Raw genomic sequence first — 20,756 nt, 5'->3', positions numbered from 1 at the left:
AAACTCAGCAGGGTGAGCAGCATTTATGGAAAAGAGTACAGTCGGTGTTTCCATAGATGCTGCCTAGCCTACTGAGTTCCTCCAGCATTTTGTGTGTGTTGCATTGATGAGACTCTTTGGTCTTCTGTTTTACAAGATGACATTCCCTCCAGGTTTAGACTTAGCTCTACTTTCTTGTCTGTCCCTCATATCTTCTCACCACTGCAAAGATCAAAAATCTATTTGGTCTTGAATATATTCAGTGATTCTATCTCATATGGGGTAGAGAAATGCAAGAACTCACAGCCTTCAGAGAAGAATTTGCTTCTCATCTCCAGCATAAATGTGCAACTCCACCTGCCCTCATTCTGAAGTTGTGCCCAAACAGAGGAAACATTCTCCGATTCCATCCACCACATTTCCTCAGAAATTGACAGGGACATCGCGACAGTAGAGGAAGCCACAGTCAGGTTGGAGGAGCATCACCTTATATTCCGTCTGGGTAGGTCTCCAACCTGATGGCATGAACATCGATTTCCCAAACTTCCGGTAATGCCCCCTCCCACCTTCACCATGTTCCATTCCCTTTTCCGTCTCTCACCTTATCTCCCAATCAGCTCCCTCTGGTGCCCCTCCCCCTTTCCTTTCTTCCATCGCCTTCTGTCCTCTTCTATCAAATTTCCCCTTCTCCAGCCCTGTATCTCTTTCACCCCAGTGCCAAGCTGTATGGGTCCTAATGCCCTTCCCTTGGACAACATCAGAGACATGGAGAGGGGAGACTTGCACCTTGAGCAACTGCTGATCTTCCATTAAAAAAAACACTGCTTAGGCTTGCACCCTGGAAACTTTCCAAGGCACAAATCCATGGTCTATCAAGACTAACAGAGGCCTACACACACATCTCTTTCACCAATCAATTTGCCAGCCCTTTATTTCACCCCTCCCAGTTTCACCTATCACCTTGTGTTTCTTCCTCCCCTTCCCCCACCTTCTAACTCTAACTCCTTTCCTTATTTTCTCCAATCCTGTTGAAGGGTTTCGGCCTGAAACATCAGCTGTACGCTTTTCCATAGATGCTACCTGGCCTGCTGAGTTCCTCCAGCATTTTATGTGTGTTGCTAAGATTTCAGGTTGCTGGCATATCATCATAATTGTCAACGTCAGTAAACAGGTATCCTCTAAAATTTAGAGAGGGTGAGGGATGTAAAGTGATTAGAACTGGACTCTCATCCAGTTTCACTGAATCCCAACGTAAACTTAAGGAACAGCATATCTTCTTCTGCCTTGACATGTTGGCATGTTGCAACTCTTGGGACTTCATCTTGACCTCCACAGTTACAGAAAATCAGCCCTTTCTGATGATATCTGAAAGGCCATTTATTGGACTTGATCATCTTCAATGTTAACTCCGTTTCACTCTACACAAATGCTATCTGATTTGTCAAATATCTCCTGCCTTCTCTTTTGTTTCAGATTTCCAATAACTGCTGTGCTGAGCATGTTAAAATGAAATTATTTTGTTTAATACTGCCCTATTTCACCCCACTTCACACATATTGGCTACAGTCAAGAAGTACTCTTCACCTTCCCTTATATGGCAACAATATTGTTTTATGTCATTGAGAGATCTGTGTTATCCATCCTATCACAGACTTTCTATTTGTGCTCTTCATCTCTCCCTCTCTATACAACTTATAACATATTTAATTCCCTCTCTTTTCCAGTTCTAATACAAACTACCTACTTAAAATATTAACACTGCCACCTGACCTGCTTGAGTATTTTCTGTCTTACTTCCAATGACTAACTTTCTACTAATTTTAACAGCAAGGAATTTGAGTTCTCTGCTCTAACATCTGATGGAGCTCTGTGCTCTATTACCATATGATTCACTTCACAAAGTTATAACAAAAAGGTACTACCTTCAAAAGTACACCGTGCATGAAATTTTATCTTGGAAAGAGAGTGGCCATAAGCCTGGTTTATGATTTAATATTACAGTTATGCAAAGCACAAAATTACCTTAGTTGTTGTAGCCAGGATTCCTCTTTTGAACAAGAATATAACATTCAACCCTTCAGTTACCTCTATTGACTGATGTTATTCATTGCTTGTCAATATAAGTTTGACTCTAATCTATTTTACAGGAGGTGGTATTGACAAACCTGTCAGCTTTGTTTTAACACACTGATGTCCTGCCGTTTGTGTAGAAATATTGGATGGAGTCAATTGACAATTATCGCGTGTGATAATAGCTTATGAAAATGCATCAAATGAAATAAATTACTTTTCCAAGCTCATCAGATATACCTCAAAAGGAAATTATATATTTGATTGCTATGAAACCCAGTGAATATTGTCATTTTATACTATATGCGGTACTGGATTCAGACTGCTAAGCAACAAGAACAGTATTTTTTAGAACCATATTATCTTTAAAATATTAAAATGGCCCAAGGTATTTAAGAAGAGCACCATTTAAACATGAATCTGAGCCATACAAGGAGCTATGAGAGAAGCTTCAGTTAATAGGTGGACTTGAAGGAGGAAAGGGAGATGGAGATGTTCATGGGGGGGATTTCCTTGGCAGTTAAAAGTAAAGTCATCATTTATGAGGTGTAAATATCAGGGGGAGTAAAATAGAGAGTGATAAAAAAGCATAGTTTCAGAGACTGGGGAGGGTTGAAGGAAGTTCAAGTGATTGGAGTGATCAAGAATGGGAGTGATAGGAACCGACAGATAAGGGTTTAAAATCTTGAATGTCTGAGAACACGTAAGATTTTATGAATGAGGCATGCAAGGACATAGAACTATTTAGCTTTCTTTTTGCTGATCTCAATTTTATTTAAGAATGATGGCAGCTATGGAGCTGTATTGGAGAGCAATGAAATAACCAGATCTAGAAGTAAAATAATGTTGAGTTATGGCCTGGGAGCATTTCAGCCAGCAGCAATACCTGAGCTTCAAGCTGTTAAAAACTGTAACATGCTGTTCACGTTATGTACAGTACATCCTCACCAGGGGAAGCTTGGCTTCCTAACATCTGGATGTTCAACGTAAATGTTGCAAGGGCAGTGATAATCTAAATATTGAGATTGGCCTGAACTGCAAATGATGCAGGCCATGAATTCACAACACTTGAACCTTAACATCATCAAGAGTCAGACAGAATCCAGGTTTTGCATAGAGTCTGCATTTTTTTTTTAGCTTATTCCTCTTATGTTCAAATTGAGAGATGTATTTCAAAATCCAGAATTGGCTGTTTAGGTAAACAGTATTTAACGCTTCATTTAATTTCCAATTCTTTTTTGTTCTGCAGAATGAGATTAATTTCCATGGCTATTAACAGTCAAACAAGTACTCAATAAATCACTTGAGGACCATGAAATGAGCATTATTTGAAGCATGTCATTTCTGGTAATTTTTCCACAGAAACCCTGTAAAACTACAGAATACAGTGATCATTTCTATTCAGTTGCACTCAGCTTTCTAAAAGCAAAATGGACATACTAATGTTTGGACATCACTTATTGTGGACATTTTATATTTAAGAATTAAATGTACTTGAAATAAAATTAATGCATCTTAAAGTGCGGTTGACCATCGAATCCGACGGTGACAGGTAACCTGCATTGGCGGATTTTTAAAGTGGAAAAGCTGATGCACTCAGGCATTTCCACTCTCTTGACCTTGAAAGTCAGGATCCAGTTGGATCCATCCAATTAGTCATCCAATGACAGCTTCCTGCCTGGCTGTGTCTCCACCTGGCACAGGAACTGTACTGCCCTCAAGCGTGGGGCACTGCAGAGAGTGGTCCGGACAGCCCAGCACATCTGTGGATGTGAGCATCCAGGACATTTACAGCAACAGGTCCGTAAAAAGGGCCCGGAGGATCATCAGGGACTCCAGCCGCCCCAACCACAAACTATTTCATCAGCTTCTATCTGGTAAATGGTACAGCAGCATTAAAGCCAGGACCAACAGGCTTCTTTCACCAGGCCATCAGATTGATCAATACACATTGCTCTGATTGCATACCTGATTGTACGTTGTATCTGACTGTACATACGTATATACAAAACAATTATGTATACAATCTTAGTGTTTAGGCAATTCCTCCCACATTTCCCCTCCTTATTGTTTGTACATAGCGAAAGAGATGCAACATAAAGATTTTTACTCCCTCAAGTTATGAGATGGATGTAAGAAATAAAATTCTAATTCTAATTTAATTGGGATCTTCCTTTGTTGCAGTGGATGACCATGACTACTTCTGTGGCTTGTCATGGCCCTTCGCTCTGCACGGAGTGTTGCAAGAACCACCTTTCTGGCCATTGGATTTTACTGTAGATCTCATGCTGCCCAGTCTGCTGGAGCTGAATTTGCATGCTCGGACAGCCATGAGTATGCCCCTATCTCAACTTTAAAGAAATGGAAGTGCGCTGGTTGACTGGCGACAACAACAATCGTAAAAACTGGGACAGACATTCTAATAGACGGAAAGTGGGATCCAGGGTGAGCTCAGTAGAAGGGGACAGTCAGTAGTAATAGAAGAATTGTTATTCAGACTGAGACCTGTGACAGTTCTGTGCCAAAGGAGTCCGTACTGGACCCACTAACTTTTGGCATCAATGTTAATGATTAGAATCAGAATCAGGTTTAATATCACTGGTGTATGTTGTGAAATTTGTTGTTTTGCAGTACCAGTAATTTTATATATAAAAACTAAATTAAATAAGTATTGCAAATAGAGAGGGTAAAATGAATGATGTTTATGGATTTATTGTCCATCAGAAATCTGAAGACAGAGGGGAAGATGCTGCTCTTAAGATGTTTAGTGTTGCCTGCTGGCTCCTGTATGTTCTGCTTGATGGTAGCAATGAGAAAAGGACACGTCCTGGATGATAGGGATTGTTAATAATGGATGCCACCTTTTTTGAGGCATGGTCTTTTGAGAGTGTCCTCAATGTTGGACAGACTAGTGCCCATGATGGAGTTGGCTGAGTTTACGAGTTTCTGCAGCTTTTTTCCGATCCTGTGCAGTGGCCCCTTCATACCAGAAGGTGATGCAACCAGTTAGAATGCTCTCCACAGTACATCTGTAGAATTTTGCGAGTGTCTTCGGTAATTCTGATTCTAATTGTCTTCCATGTTCAGGGCATTGAGTAAAAAAGTTGGGGTGTTATTTTACAACTGTACAAGTGCAACGTGGGAGGCAGGTTTGAGGATCCAATGAGTGAAACAGAAGACAAGGATATAAAAATCGGTACATTAGGTATTTATTTAAATATTAACAGTGAAACAATAAACTGGACATCTAGCTAAACAAGTGTTCATCTAAACTACCCAAAACCTCTATGCTGTACATCAGTTACCCTTTAATTGAATGGAACTTTGCTAAAACTCCCTAAATTATAAAACTGAAGAACTAAGCATGCTACGAATGGATACAAAGGTCTACGTCCGCAGTGTTCTTTCTCAATAGTCCTTCAGCACTAGTTGTGACTTCAGCCTGAAGTGGGCCCTGTGGATGGCAGGAAAGAAAAAGGGTGAACCTCTTGCATGTGCTACTCTTATGCCCCCAAAGTCTCCCAGAACCGGAAATGGGTGGCATGGCACACAAGACAACCAATGGGAAAAGAGCTTTGAAAACTGTTAGTAGTGCCAATCAGTGACTGGCACTACGGAAATGGTTTTTGACCAGCAAATAAGCCACACCCCCACATGACAACAAGTCATTAAAGTATTGTGTGCAGCTTCACAAGAATGGTACCAGAATTAGAGAGCTTAAGTTACAAGTTGAGGCTGGATAGGCTGTGTCTTTTTTCCCTGTGTGGTGAACTACATATACCTGTCTGGACACGCCCCCTGCTGACTGCTCCTGTGGCTCCTCCCACAGACCCCTGTATAAAGGCGATCGAGGCCTGAGCCCGGCCTCTCAGTCTCCAGGATGTAGTATGGTGGTCACTCACTGCTTGTTCCTTCTTCCAGTCAATAAAAGCCGATATCTTGCCTTACGTCTCAGAGTGAGTTATTGATGGTGCATCACCCTGTAGTGCAGGAGGTGAGGGGATGCCCTTTAAAAGGCTTATGAAATCATGAAGAGCAGAGATAAGGTAGATGGTCACAGATAACACAAAATCGGGGAGTCTAAAAGCAGAGGACCTAGATTTAAGGTGAGAGAGGATTGACTTAAAAGGGACCTGATGAGAAATAAATCCACACAGAGGGTGATTGGTGTACAGAATGAGCAATAAGAGGAAGTGGTAGAAGTAGGAATATTATGATGTTTAAAATACATTTGGAAAGGTGTATGTACAGAAAATACCAAGAAAATTTTCACCCCTGGCCATCGTCAATAGGCACCAGAGGAGCTGATTACTGAGATCAGCAGTCACGAGACAGTACATCGAGCCTTCCCAATCATTATGAAAGATTTCAATCAGGCCCTCTTGAAGAATTCTCTGTCCAACTGCCACCAACAGTGGAAACAGAGGAGAGAACATACTCAATTATGTTTATACCACCATCAGAATGTTTAACATGCCATCCCATGCCTGCACTTCAGCAAGTTCAATCACCTGGCTGTACTTCTATTCCTGGCATACAGGAAGAAGCTGAGAATGGCAGCACCAATGCTGAGGACCACAAAGGTATAGTCAAGGGAGGTGGAGGAGCGCTTACAGGAGAGCATTGAATTGGTTGACTGGACAACATTCAGGAATTTGTCTTTGAATCTGAATGAATATGCCACAATTGTCGTTGACATTATGAAGACCTGTACAGATGAGTGTGTGTCTTTGAGAACATAGGGCGATACTGTAGCACATTACAGTACGTACTGTAGCACAACAGGTTCAATTCCCGCCATTGCCTGTAAAGAGCTTGTACATTCTCCCCATGAAAACATGGGTTTCCTTTGGATGCTCTGGTTCCCTCCCACAGTCCAAAGACATACTGGTTCGTAGGTTAACTGGTCATTGTAAATTGTCCTGCAATTAGGATTAAGTTAGGCTAGGTAGCAATTTGCTGGGCAGCATGGCTCGAAGGGTCAGAAAGGCCTATTCCACGAGATATCTCAATAGATAAATACCATACATACCAAAACTAGAAGCCTTGGATGAACCAAGATGTTTGCTGTCTGCTGAGGGCTAGAAATGTGGTCTTCAAGACCAGTGATCCAGAACTCTACCAGGAGTCCATGTAGAAGCTATGAAAGACCATCTTAAGAATGAAAGAGCAAAGTTAGAATCAGAACCAGATACACGTCAACTCTGGCAGGGCTTGCAGTCCATTGCTTCCTACAAGGTGAAACCTAGCCACATAATTGGCTCCCAAAAGAGCTCAACACTTTTTATGCATTTTTTAAAAGGGAGAATAAAATTACACCTGTGTAGATCCCTGGAGCATCTGGTAACCCTGTGATCTCTGTCTCAGAGGCCAGCATCAGAACATCTTTCAAGAGAATGAGCTCTTGCGAAGGGTCAGGCCACAATGGTGACTGAGAGGGCACTGAAAACCTGTACCTACCAACTAGTGGAAAAGTTCAAGAACATCTTCAATATCTCACTGCTGACTCTGAAGGTTCCCACCTGGGTGACAATCGTACCAGAGCCTAAGGAAAGCAAGGCAAGCTGCCTCAATGACTATCGCCCAGTTGCAATTACATCTACTACAGTGAAGTACTTTGAGAGGTTGAGCATGGCTAGAGTTAACTCCTGTCTAAGCTGCAAATTGCCTACAGCCACAACAGGTCTACAGTGGATGCAATCTCATTGGCTCTCAGCCTTGGAACACCTGGACAACAGTCAGGCTGTTGTTTATTGATTACAGCAGAGCATTCAACACCATCATCCCCTCCATATTAATCAACAAGCTTCAAACCCTGGGCCTCTATATTTCCCTTGACAAATGGACACTTGAATTCCTCTTTGGGAGACCATGGTCAGTGCAGATCAGATGTAACATCTCTTTCTTGTTTACAGTCAACACAGGCACTCAAGGATGCATGCTTAGCCTGATGCTCTACGCGCTCTACACCCATCACTGTGCAGCCTGGCACAGCTCAAAGCCATCTATAAACATGCTGATGACACAACTGCTACTGGCAAATCTCCTGTGACGAGGAAGCATGAGAAAGATGGGCCGGCTGAGTGGTGTTGCAAGAACAACCTTGCACTCTGCATCAGAAAGACCAGAGAATTGATTGTGTCCTTCCTGAAGGAAAGACCTGGGAACATACACCCGTCCTCATCCAGGGGTTAGCAGTGGAAAGAGTGATCAGTTTGAGTTTCTTTAGTATAAACATCTCATGGGCACTAGCTTCCCCAACACTCTTCATAAGGGGATGCCTCAAAAAAGGCACAATCCATCATTAAAGAACCCCATCACCCAGGACATGCTCTCTTCTTATTACTACCATTTGAGAGCAGATGCAGCAAATCAAAGAGACGGATATTTGGGACAACTTTCTCCCCTCCACCGTCAGATTTCTGGATGGATAAGGAACATTAAATCATGTATTTATTAATCATATTTCTTATTATAATTTATAATTTGTAATCTTGTACTGTACTGCTGTTGCAAAACAATAGATTTCTTGACATAAGGTTCTGATTCTGAGACGAATATGGGCCAAACGTGAGCAAATAGGCCTAGCTCAGACAGACATTTTGATCAGCGTGGATGTACTGAGCTGAAGAGTCCAGTTCTGTGCTTATGAATATATAAATACTATGATTTCATGATACACAATTTTGTTTTCAGACCATGTTCTATTTTTCTTGAAGCTAAAGAATTCAGTTATTTTATATCAAAAGCTGTTTCAGCGGTTTCGTTCTTGGGCATTTATGTTTAAAATTTTACATATTGTTTTATTAAGCATTCGTTATTTAAATAATTCATTATGGTTATATGTATGTGAATGGCATACGTCATCATGCACACGGTACAGTATTAATATACGTTCACTATATTCAGGGAAACTCTTTTTAATTTGACATTTTGCAAAGCATTTTTAACATTTTGCTTGCCCCCGTCCTGAGGAGACACCGGATTGCATAGAGGAAGAGAGAGTTTAAAAGGAGCGAACGGGGCAGTCAGCACATTTTGTGTGCCACAGTCCCAAGGCACACAGGGGAGAGGGAGAGAGATGTTATGTTTTGTAACTCTAAAACATAAAGCTAATTGAAACGAAGAAGACGGGAGCCCAGGAGAGCGGGTCTCAAATACTTTTGTTTTTACTTCAAGCGAAGCACGTACATGTGACAAATTGGTGTGATGATATATGCCACTCATGTAATATAACCATAATAAATTAATTAATAAACAAGGATTGCTTAATCAAACACTGTATTTACAATATTACTGACATATACACAGCAAGAGAGTTTAAAAGAAGTGGGCAGGGGGAGTTGAAACCCTTTGCGGACCACAGTCCCGAGGAGACACTGCATTGTGTAGAGGGAGAGAGAGACAGTCAGCGCTTGTTACTCGCCACAATTCCCAAGGAAACATTGCATTGTGCATAATTAGGCACTTGCAAGGACCAATAAAAGAAGTTAAATTTAAGCCATTGTGGGAATGGCCAGGTTTGGAGTGCGGAGCTGAGGACTTGGCTCATCAAGACAGCAGCAACGTGAGGTGTAGGCAGCAGTTGGATTTCCTTTTTGTAATTTAGTCTTTGTTTCTTTCTGATTGCACATTTAGAGCAGTGGGGATACCAGACAGAATAGTGGAATGCTCCTCCTGCGGGACGAGGGTGATGCACCATCAATAACTCTTGGAGACGTGAGGCGAGATATAGGCTTTTATTGGCTGGAAGAAAGCACAAGCAGCAATTGACCACCACACTGCATCCTGGAGACTGAGGCCGGGGTGGAGTCCCCAATCGCCTTTATACCGGGGTCTGTGGGAGGAGCCACAGTCTGTGGGAGGAGCCACAGGAGCAGTCAGCAAGTTGGGGGGGGGGGGGGGTGTCCAGACAGGTATATGTAGTTCACCATAGAGGGAAGGTAGGGAGACCTCCATTGTCCCTGGTGACTTCACCTGCAAGAAGTCCATCGAGCTGCTGCTTTAGCAAACCGCGTTAAGGAGATGGAGCTGGAAATGGATGAACTCTGGATCATTTAAGAAGTTGGGGGAGGGGGTTGTTAGACAGGACATACAGCCAGGCAGTTATACCCAAGGTGCAGGATACATACAACTGGGTGACAGTCAACAGGGCTAAGGAGCCAGATAACCAGTACAGAGTACACATGAGAACCGTACCCCTCAACAATAAGTATATTGATTTATTGCTTTGGATACTGTTGGGGGTGGTGACCTAGCAGAAAAAAAGCCACAGCATTCAAGTCTCTAGCAAAGTGTCTGGCTTTGTGGCTCAGAAGGGAAGGGGGGAGAAGAGGCAAGCTGTAGTTATAGGGGATTTGTTGCTTGGACAAACAGAAAGGAGGTTCAGTGGACAAAAAACAAGATTCCTAGGTTGTTTGTTGCCTTACAGGGACTGGGGGTTAGGAACATCTTGAATCAAGCCTCTTGCGTTCGTAAGCGAGAGAATGAGCAGACAGAGGTCGTAGGCCATATCGTTATGAATGGTATTGATGGGATGGATGACAAGGTCCTTCAAAGTGAGTTGAGGATGTTAGGTGCTAAGTGAAAAGTGTCCTCAACATTGCTACCTGTGCCGTGTGCTCGTGAGGTCTGAAGTAGCAAGATCCTACAGTTAAACATGAGCGTTGATGGAGGAGGGAAGGCTTCAGATTTTTAGTATCATTGTGCTCACTTCCAGGGAAAGTGAGACCTGTACGTAAGGGATGGTTTGCACCAGAACTAGAGGGGGACTAAAATCCTAGTTGGAAGGTTTGCTAGTCATGCAATGGAGGGGGGGGGGGTTTAAACTAGAGTTACAGTGCACCAAAAAAGTTTAGTGGAGTGGTTGTGAAGAAAGATGTTGTTAAGCCTACATGCAAAGTCAGGAATCAAAAGAATGAGGATGGTGCGACTAATGTTCTGAGCTGTGTACGTTTCAATGAAAGGTGTATGAGCTTAAGATATGGATCGGCAAGTGGAATTATGTCACTGTAGCCATTAGTGAGATTTGGTTGCAGGATGTGTAGGACTGGCAGCTCAGTGTTCTGGGGTTCCATTGTTTTAAACGTGATAGAGTGGAAGGGATTTAAAGGGAAGGGGTGGCATTACTTGTCAGGGAAAAAGTGCTCAGACTGGAAAGCTCATCTAGTGAAGAATAAAAAAATGAATGACCACATTAATGGGATTTTATTATAGGCCACCCAACTGTCCGTAGGATTTAGAGGAGCAAATTTATAGAGCGATCGCAGACTGTTGCAGGAAATAGAAAAATGTGATAGTAGGTGATTTTAACTTTCCTCATTTTGACTGGACTTTAGCACGGCTTTTAACAAGGTTCTGCAAGGTTCTGTTGGTCAAGAAGGATTGGTATTTTGGCGTTATAGATAAGGTAGTAAAATGGCTTTGAGGAAGAAGCCAAAGAGTGGTAGTAGGTGGTTACCGCTCTGACTGGGAGCCTGCTAGTGTGTGGCACAGGTATCGGTGCAGGGTCTGTAGCTGTTTTGTAGTTGTACTTGTTTGTCATCTATATGAACTGTCTAGATAATAAGCTGGATCAACAAATTTGCGAATGACACCAAGATTGGGGTGTAGTGGACAGGGAGAAAGACTACTAAAGCTTATAGCAGGGTCTGAACCAGCTAGAAAACTGGACTGAGAAATGGCAGATTGAATTTAATGCAGACAGGTGTGGATGACTAAGTAGAGTAGGTCTTACATGGTGAGTGGTAGGGCTCTGAGGAGAGCAGTAAAAGTGAGGGATCTGGGAATACAGATCAGTAAATCTTTGACAATGCTTTCACAGGTAGATAGGGTTGTAAAGAAAATTTTTAGCACATTGGCCTTCATAAATCAATGTATTGCAGACATCTCACCTCTCCCGGAAGTTCCTGGACTCTCCCGCATATTGATAGTAGCTCCCTGACGCCCCCAAATTATATACAATATCCAGGAAATTGATGTTTTTGAGAGTGAGCGAGAGAGAGAGAGACAGAGAGAGAGAGAGAGAGAGAGAGAGAGAGAACGAGTGACAGAGAGAGCATCCTGATTGGTCTCTCTTTGTGCTAAGTAGACCTATCAGTTTTCTCTGTGGGCGGGCTTTACAGTCAACCTCTCTCTCTCTCTCTATCATTGTCCACCAGTTCTGTTGCAAAAGAAACAGAAAAGCTATTTGCATTGGCATTTAGCTATTAGCATTGAGACTGCCAACAAAATACTCAACAAGGAATGTGTGTGTGTGACTAGTTTCAATATGTGATCAAATAGATTATTGTGTTCTTTCATAATAAAATGTCCTGTATATATACACCCTTGGAGGTTGACTGGGGTGGGGGGGATATGAGGTTGCGGGGGGAGGCAGAAGTGGTGGTGCTACCTCCCTGGAATAAGATTTTGCAGGGTGGGATGTCTGGTATTGAGTATTGGAGTTGGGCAGTTCTGTTGAAATTGTATAAGATGTTGGTGAGATCTAATTTGGAGTAATGTGGCCAGTTTTGATCACTTGCCTAAAGAAATGATGTAAATGAGATTGAAAGAGTGTAGAGGAAATTTCTGAAGAAGTAGCTGGGACTTGAGGGCCTGAGTTATAGGGAAAGGTAAAATAGGTTAAGATTTGATTCCTAGAATGTAGAAGATTGAAGGGGGATTTGATGGAGGTATGCAAAATTATGCAGGGTATAGATGGGGTAAATGTAAGCAGGGTTTTACCACTGAGATTAGATGAGATTACAACTAGAGGTCATGGGTTAAGGGTGAAAGGTGAAATGTCTAAGGGAAACTTGAGGGAGAACTTTAGTCTCAGGGTGGTGAGATTGTGGAATGCCTGCACAAGTGGTGGAAGAGGGGTTGATTTCATCTCTTTAAGAGAAATTGGGATAGGTACATGGATGGGAGAAGGATGGTGGGCTATGTTTAGGGAGCAGGTGAATGGGACTGGACAGATTAATGGTTCAGTATAGTCTAGGTGAGCTGAGGGGCCAATTTTTGTGCTATAGTGTTCAATAACTCTATGATTTTATGACATTAAGTTGGAAGTGTTTCCAAAATCCAGGAAGTTCCTGAGTGTCAGGATCTCTGAGGATCTAACCTGGTCCCAACACACTGATGCTACTATAAAGAAGGCAAGACAGCGGTTACATTTCATCAGGGGCTTGAAGAGATTTGGCTTGTCACCTAAAGCACTCAAAAGTTTCCATAGATGTACCATGGAGAGCATTCTGATAGGCTGTGTCACTGTCTGGTATGGAGATGCTGCTGCACAGGATTGAAAGAAGCTACAGACAGTTTTAAAAAATTAGCTCTATTTTAGGTACGAGTCTCCGTAAATTCCAAGACATACTCAAGGAGAGGTGCCTCAGAAAGGCGGCATCCATTCTTAAGGATCCCCATCACCCAGGACATGCCCTTTTCTCATTGCTGCCTTTAGGAAGAAGGTACAGAAGCCTGAAGGCACACACAGCTTCTTCCCTTCAGCCATCTGATTTCTAAATGGACATTGAACTCATGAACACTATCTCACTTTTTAAAAATATGTATTATTTCTGTTTTGCAATATTTTGAATCTATTTAATATCCTTATATATACTTAGTGTAATTGATTTCCTTTTTTTTCTTTCTGTTTTGCACTGTACTGCTGCTGTTAAGTTCACAAATTTCACAACACATGACGGTGATAATAAACCTGATTCTGATTCTGAATTAACAGTTGTATTTATGTCAGGTGAACAAACTGAATAGTCAAATCCATCTGTGAGTGGAGATAACAGAGAATAAAAATAGCCCAGTATATTATATACCAGTGTATGATGGGAACCGACTGCACAGATTGGGAGATAGCTGAATATACTTTATGACATTCATTGAACTGAATTTTCACAGCCGGATCAGATTGGAACTTATTACAAGACATTGAGACGAAGCATAGTGTGAAGATCAAGCTCTTATTATGTAACACCCTGCAGGATATTATTTAGATCGGGAAGCATAACCAGTAAACAGATGGCAGGCTTGGTAGGTTAATGATGTTACAAAAATCTATTAGATTTTGGCAAGATGAAATTATAAAAATGAGCAGTTCCTAAGATAAGACAAAACTGATACATAAATCTCTGAACACTGCTGCATAAATTAGGAAATTCAGATTTTAAATTATGATTCAATAGCAGTTGCATAAAAATATATTTTTCTCTTTTCCCTGACATTTTTGAGTAATTATTGGATGCATGGTTTACACATATATAAATTCTTGAAGCTGTTTGGTGCCAGAAGTTATTGCTAAAATTACAGCAAGTCTGACAACGCTTGCATTTATTTAGATACAAATCATGAACTTACTTCAGATGAGGCCAGTCGTGTGGTTGAAAGAAGAAGTCCAGAGATAATAAAAGCTCTCGGCAAGCTTGGCAGTGGGCAGAGTAGTAGCAGGCGCAATGCTTTACGGCACCAGCAGTAAGATCAGGATTTGATTCCCACTGCTGTCTGTAAGGAGTTTGTACGTTCTCCCTGTGACTGCTTGGATTTCCTTTGGGTGCTCCAGTTTCCTCCCACATTCCAAAGACGTATGGTTAAAGTTAGTGAGTTGTGGGTGTGTAACATCAGTGCCGGAAGCATGCCAATATTTATCACTGATTTGATTTGATGTAAACAGTACATTTTACCATATGTTTTGATGTACATGTGAAAAATAAGGCTAATCTTTATATTTAATCTGATCTTCACCTGTGGAACAAGAAACAGTTAAACGTCAGATCAATGGCAGTTAACTACTGAAAGATCGGCTCGAACTTCCACTGACCTAAAACATAAGCATTATTTTTCTCTCTTTTGGTATTGTGGAACTTTTAAAGCTTTGAGTATCTACAGCATTTTGCTTAAGAAAATGTATAGTTTGCTGTCAAATACATATTGTTCCTCTATAACCGTACCATCATGTTCTCTGGTTCACAACTGATTAGTATTAAACAGCTGGAAGTTCCTGCGTTTGCAGCAGGGGTACAAACTTAAGTTGCCACAGAAAATTACAACTTGTCCATTTTAGTCTCTGTATATCTGCATTAATGCCTTTAATATTGACATTCAATTGCTCTGTCTTTTAAAGATGCACAAATTTGTTTCTTCAGATACTGTTTAAAAATATTTTCCCAAAGCTTTTTCCAACTTTATTCTTCCATGTTCTCCTTTCACCTTCTCTGCTTGCTTATTTACTTTTGTTTTTTTTTCCTGGTTTAATATCGGATTCACTATTCTAATTTAGATTTTCTCACAGAGGCTCTGCATGGTTATTTTACCATATGTTGGTTGGATTGTTGTGACGCATAACTGCTTTCCCTGTTCAATTGCCGCATTGACTTTGATTACTCACTTAAATAATATGCAGGAGTGCTTTCATCAAGAAAGTACACTGTTTCAAGAAAATAGAAAACGCTTCTGTCCATAGGAGCATCTGTCCATTGTATTGTAACCATGTCTATTGATAATGCAGTTTACCTATGTTCCCATTTTAAATGCTTATGCACTCTCATTTTCTCTTCTATCCAAAACCTGCTTTCATTCAAAGCAGTTTGTCACCATGTTGTGATTTATTTACAAATGCTTTGGTATAAACTACAAGCAAATAACTGCAAGGGATGAGGGAAATGAAAATTATCCATCAGGTTGTGCAAAGTTTGTAATTGAAGGGTTAATGAATTAATATTGAACGTCTTACTGTGATTCATTAATTATTCTTGTACACCGTACTCAACTTCATGGTAAAGGAATTGATATGTTGACTTGAAGCATTGTGAAGCAAGGTTTCATTTATTACAATGCTGTTGTTTACTCCTGGGATGGAGATGAATTTGTCTTTTTGTGATTACAGCCATGACTTCATTGGTGAATTTACAACAAGCTTTCGGGAACTTGCTAGAGGACAGAGCCAATTCAATGTTTATGAGGTAAGCACACTCTGCTAGTCTTAGTACTTAATGCAACTCTTTAGAAATGCACGCATTTTATATTTACATTATATTGAAATATAATTCCTCTTTTGCATAAGTGCCTAAGGATTTTGCACAGTATGTAGTAATATAATGTTTTGCGCTGTACTGCTGCCGCAAAAAAAAAAGACATATGTGAGTAATGATAAACCTGATTCTGAATGGGTTTCCATTGAGGATTGAGAGTGGGAAGGCGGTAGGGAGAGGGGACTTATGGTTGGGAAACAGAAAGGGAGATGGGAGTGAGTGGGAAACACCAGAGAGACATTCTATAATGACCAATAAACCAGTTGTTTGGAATCAAATGGCCTTACCTAGTGTCTCAGGGTTGGGCGTGTCTACACCCATGCTGACCATTGCCTCTGTCACTCCTTCTCTGCCACCCCTCCCGCTGTGCTCCACCCTCAACATTCCCAACATCCTTTGCTCCCGCCAGATTTACAAGCTCGCTCTCCGCTCCACGTTGACAAATACAGCACTGTGCAAAAGTCTTGAGCATTCTAGCCATATATATGTGCCTAACACTTTTGTATATAAATCTGTCATAAGACCATAACACATAGGAGCAGAATTAGGCCATTTGTGCCATCAAGTCTGCTCCACCATTTCATCATGGCTGATCCAGTTTTCCTCTCAGCCCCACTCTCCTGCCTTCTCCCCGTATTCACATCTATGTATGTGAACAGTGTATAAAATAAATTGACTAAATTTGCAGGATAGATAAACACAAGCAAATTATTCTGACATGTGCAATTAATATGTTGAAAAATGCCAAGTGTTAATAGGATCATTATTAGCCAGATTTCTCATCGGTAGGAGGGAGTGAAATAGTGGGTAGAACAGATTGTGTGACAGTGTGTGGTAGGCAGATCTGAAAATCAAATCTCTATGCATTTGAATGGTCAATGGAGTTAAAGAGAAATGGGAATTCCACTGTGAACTAGCAAAGGTGAGTAGCATATGTGTGAGGTTAACATTAAAGAATACAATCAAAGTGACTAGTATTTAATTATTTCATTTATAGTAGGTCATTTGTTTGTTGGCAGTGAATAGGCCAAATTACTGAAAAGGATAAGAGGAGAGTAAATGTTTGGAATTGTATCTGCAAAGAATCACAGAAAGATTACAGCATAGGAAGCACCATTTGACTTGTCAAGTCCACACAAATCCCATATAAATCAATTCATCTAGTCTCAATTTCCTATTGCTTTGTAAGTTATTTTATTTCAAGTGCACGCCTAATTTCCTAACTGATTCTTTTTCCACTTAAAAGTGAGATCCAGATCTTCACCACTTGCTATTCCATTCAGCTCGTGCATCCAGAGTAAAATCTCTCAGTTGCTCTTTAATGAGGCTTTTATTCCAATAGTTCATCAAGACATATCAAACAGTGACCTCAGCTTGTATGAATTATGAATTTCCTCTGCTGAGACTTACTTTGAAGTATTATTCATTTGCCTTTACTATAATGAATCTCAGGTTTGTATTTAGTGACATATATGAACTTTGAACTTTGATTTTTTTTCTGCATGGGTCTTTTACTTCCAACATGAAGAGCCTCAATCGCTCTATTCATAGTTCAGTGCTCTAGTTCTTTAGACCAACTTGCATTGCCTTCAAGGATCGAAGAGTTCTTGGGGTCATTTTTAGCACCATACAATTCAGTATAACTTCCTTTGACCTGCATTCTTTTGATGAGTGAAAGTGAATTAAGAAACAATAATGGAAAATGTTGATGAATAAATGCTTAGAATCCTAGAATAATGTTTATTCATTATTTTAGTGAAGTGCATAATTGATTTTAAAATAAATGAGATGACATCAATGCTAAAATTGCAGATTGGCTGTGTGGCCACTTTATTAGGTACCTCCTGTATCTATATCTATTAAGGTGACCACTGAACGTATGTTTGTGGTTTCTGCTGTAGCCTGTTGACTACAAGGTTTGATGTGTTGTGCATTCAGAGGTGCTCTTCTGCACACCACTGTTGTAATATGTGGGTATCTGAGTTACTGTTGCCTTCCAGTTAGCTTGAACTGGTTTGACCATACTCCTCTCTCATTAATAAGCTATTTTTGCCCACAGAACTGCCGCTCACTGGATGTGTTTTGTTTCTAGCAGTGTTCTCTGTAAACTTTAGAGATTGCTGTGCGCGAAAGGAAACTAATAGATTTAATTATACAGTCTTATTTTTTTCCTTGTCAAGGATTATGTACTCTATCTGGTGATCTCTTTATATTTATTTATGCAGGGATTGTGAATTTCACTGCTCAGACCAACATTCAAAATTGCTTGAGTTCACTCTTTGTTCTGACTTACATTTAGACTACATTCGTCTTATATTATTCTTGCATCCCTCAGAGGCTGGTGTGGGAAAACGATCTTCTTTGGGACTCGATACCCCTTTATGTAACTGCTTCTTTGACTCCTTGACGGAGGGACCCCAGTCAGTCTGAGTTGGCAGCAACATCTCAAGCTCCACCACGCTGAGCACTGATGTCCACAGGGTTGGGTGCTCATTCTGTTGCTGCTCACGTTGCTGACTCACAACTGTGCTGCTGGATCCAGCTCAAACCGCATCAACAAGTTCGCCGATGTTACAATAGTAGTTGGCCTCATCAGCAACAATGATAAGTTGGCGTACAGCTAGGAGGTAGAGAGGCTTGTGAAATGATGTGAGAACAGCTATCCTGCGTCTCATCATGGACCAAACGAAAGAGAGGATCGTGGACTTCAGGAAGGCGCAAATCAACTACTCTCATTTGCACATCAGTGGCTTTGCTGTGGAGAGAGAGTGAAGGGCACAAATTTCTTTGTTGCGCACACAGTGATCGATCTAACCAGGACCCACAACACCACCCCATTAGTCAAGAAGGCACAGCAGCATCTACATCTTCTGAGAAGATGGAGGCATGCAAGGCTTCCCACCCCTATTCTAACAACCTTTTACAGGACCACCATTGTGAGTGTGTTGTCCGGCTGCATCGTTGTGTGTTACTGATGCAAGGCATCAGACCACAAGGCCCAGCAGAGGATAGTAACAAGCACCTGGATGATCACTGGGTTCTCCCTCCTCGGTTATTTGTGACACTCACTGGGAGCATTGCAGATGAAGGGCTCAAAGCATTGTTGAAGATACCTGCCATCCATCCCACAATATCTCTGACTCACTACCATAAGGAAGGACGTACAGGGGTGTCAGGACTAGGACTGCCAGACTGGGTAACAGCTTCTACTCTCAGACTATGAGACTAGTGAATATCCTGCCACCTCTAAGGTCCCATCACTAGGAGTTTACTGTTTACCTGTGCTGAGAACTACATGCATTTTTCCATTGTTTTTATTAACTTATTTATGGTTTTATTTTGCTTTATATGGTGTGTGGGTGCACTTCGGTCTAGAGGAGCGTTGTTTCATTTGATTGTTTACTGTATGAGTAGTCAGGTGACAATAAACTTAAACTTTCCCTTTCACTTTCTCTCTCACCACATCTGCCCATTTCAACTCCCCATACCCAGAGGATCCTATTTGATTTTGTTTTGTTGTGTCGGTGGCATTGGTTAGACGAGTTAGTTGTTACAGAAATGTGTGTTCTTCATATCAATGATCATGTATGCAAATGTTAAAGAAGTTCCAAGCCAGCAGAGAGAGTAAAGCCTCTGAAATAGAAACATAGAAAACCCACAGCACAATACAGGCCCTTCAGCCCACAAAGTTGTGCCGGACATGTCCCTACCTTCGAATTTACTAGGCTTACCTATAGCCCTCTATTTTACTAAGCTCCATAGGATGGTGGAACATGGACTAAGCTGCCAGGATTGGTGATTTGTAGATTCCGGTTCATTTATATAGTGGAATGTGTCATTTGCAATAACAACCAACCCAAGGATGTGCTAGAGGCAGCCAATAAGTGTCGCCACTCATTTCAGCACCAATATAGTGTCCCTATCTTGTTTGCATAACAGCACAAGCAACAACAACAACAGCAACAAAACAATAACAGCAAAACAAGCTCCTTAGCTCCTTCCCATTTGGCCACCCACACACGCATGAACACACTCAGTCTTCCAACCCCAGGGCAGGCCTTTGGGTCTCCAGCCTCCAGCGAACTCGGGGATTCACAGACTACTCTAGTGGCCGTACTGACCCAGGGCTCTGGCCATCAGGCCTTAACTTCCAGACTTCCAATCAACCTTTGATATCGACCCCAAGACTCACCAGAATGATGACCCTGACGTATCCTTCCACTTCAACAGAATGGCGCTCCTAGCTATCAATGTAACAAACACAATAACATGTTGGTCAGGCAAAGAAATACTGTGGATATTTTGAGGAATTATTCCAAAGAGCACAGTTAATTTGTTAGGTTGTAAATATAATTTCAAGTGCTTTAGAAATTGTAGAAAAAACTGACTTCCAAAACTGTTCCAGTATAGAACAAGACCGAAACATGTGCGTCAGTGTAGCTGTCTGAGTTTTACATCTATCACAATTACTATCAATATTAGGAAAGATTTTAGACAATCTCTCCTTCGTCATATAGTAATGATGTACAATTTTAAATTGAATCGGTGAATGACTAGCACAAATCGAAGAAGAGTTAACCAACTCTTGTTATTTTGGATGATGATAATAATAAAAAGATTTGAAAAGGAAAGAATGAGGACTCTGGATGAGGACTTCAACCATGCCTGGGATTGAACTAGACCTCA

The 20,756-nt window shown here is 41.2% G+C and overlaps 1 protein-coding gene across 1 annotated transcript in view; it reads left to right on the top strand.

Moving 5' to 3' along the window:
- LOC132381139 (copine-8-like) overlaps positions 1-20,756 on the top strand; it is a 660,843-nt gene that overhangs the window by 405,938 nt on the left and 234,149 nt on the right. Inside the window, exon 12 of the mRNA XM_059950410.1 lies at positions 15,926-16,001. Coding sequence (XP_059806393.1) covers positions 15,926-16,001 — 76 coding nt within the window. The remainder of the gene's footprint in view (positions 1-15,925; positions 16,002-20,756) is intronic.

Source organism: Hypanus sabinus, chromosome 25, assembly GCF_030144855.1.
Source record: "Hypanus sabinus isolate sHypSab1 chromosome 25, sHypSab1.hap1, whole genome shotgun sequence".
Classification (NCBI taxonomy): Eukaryota; Metazoa; Chordata; class Chondrichthyes; order Myliobatiformes; family Dasyatidae; genus Hypanus; species Hypanus sabinus.
This window is presented reverse-complemented; position numbering and strand designations above follow the sequence as displayed.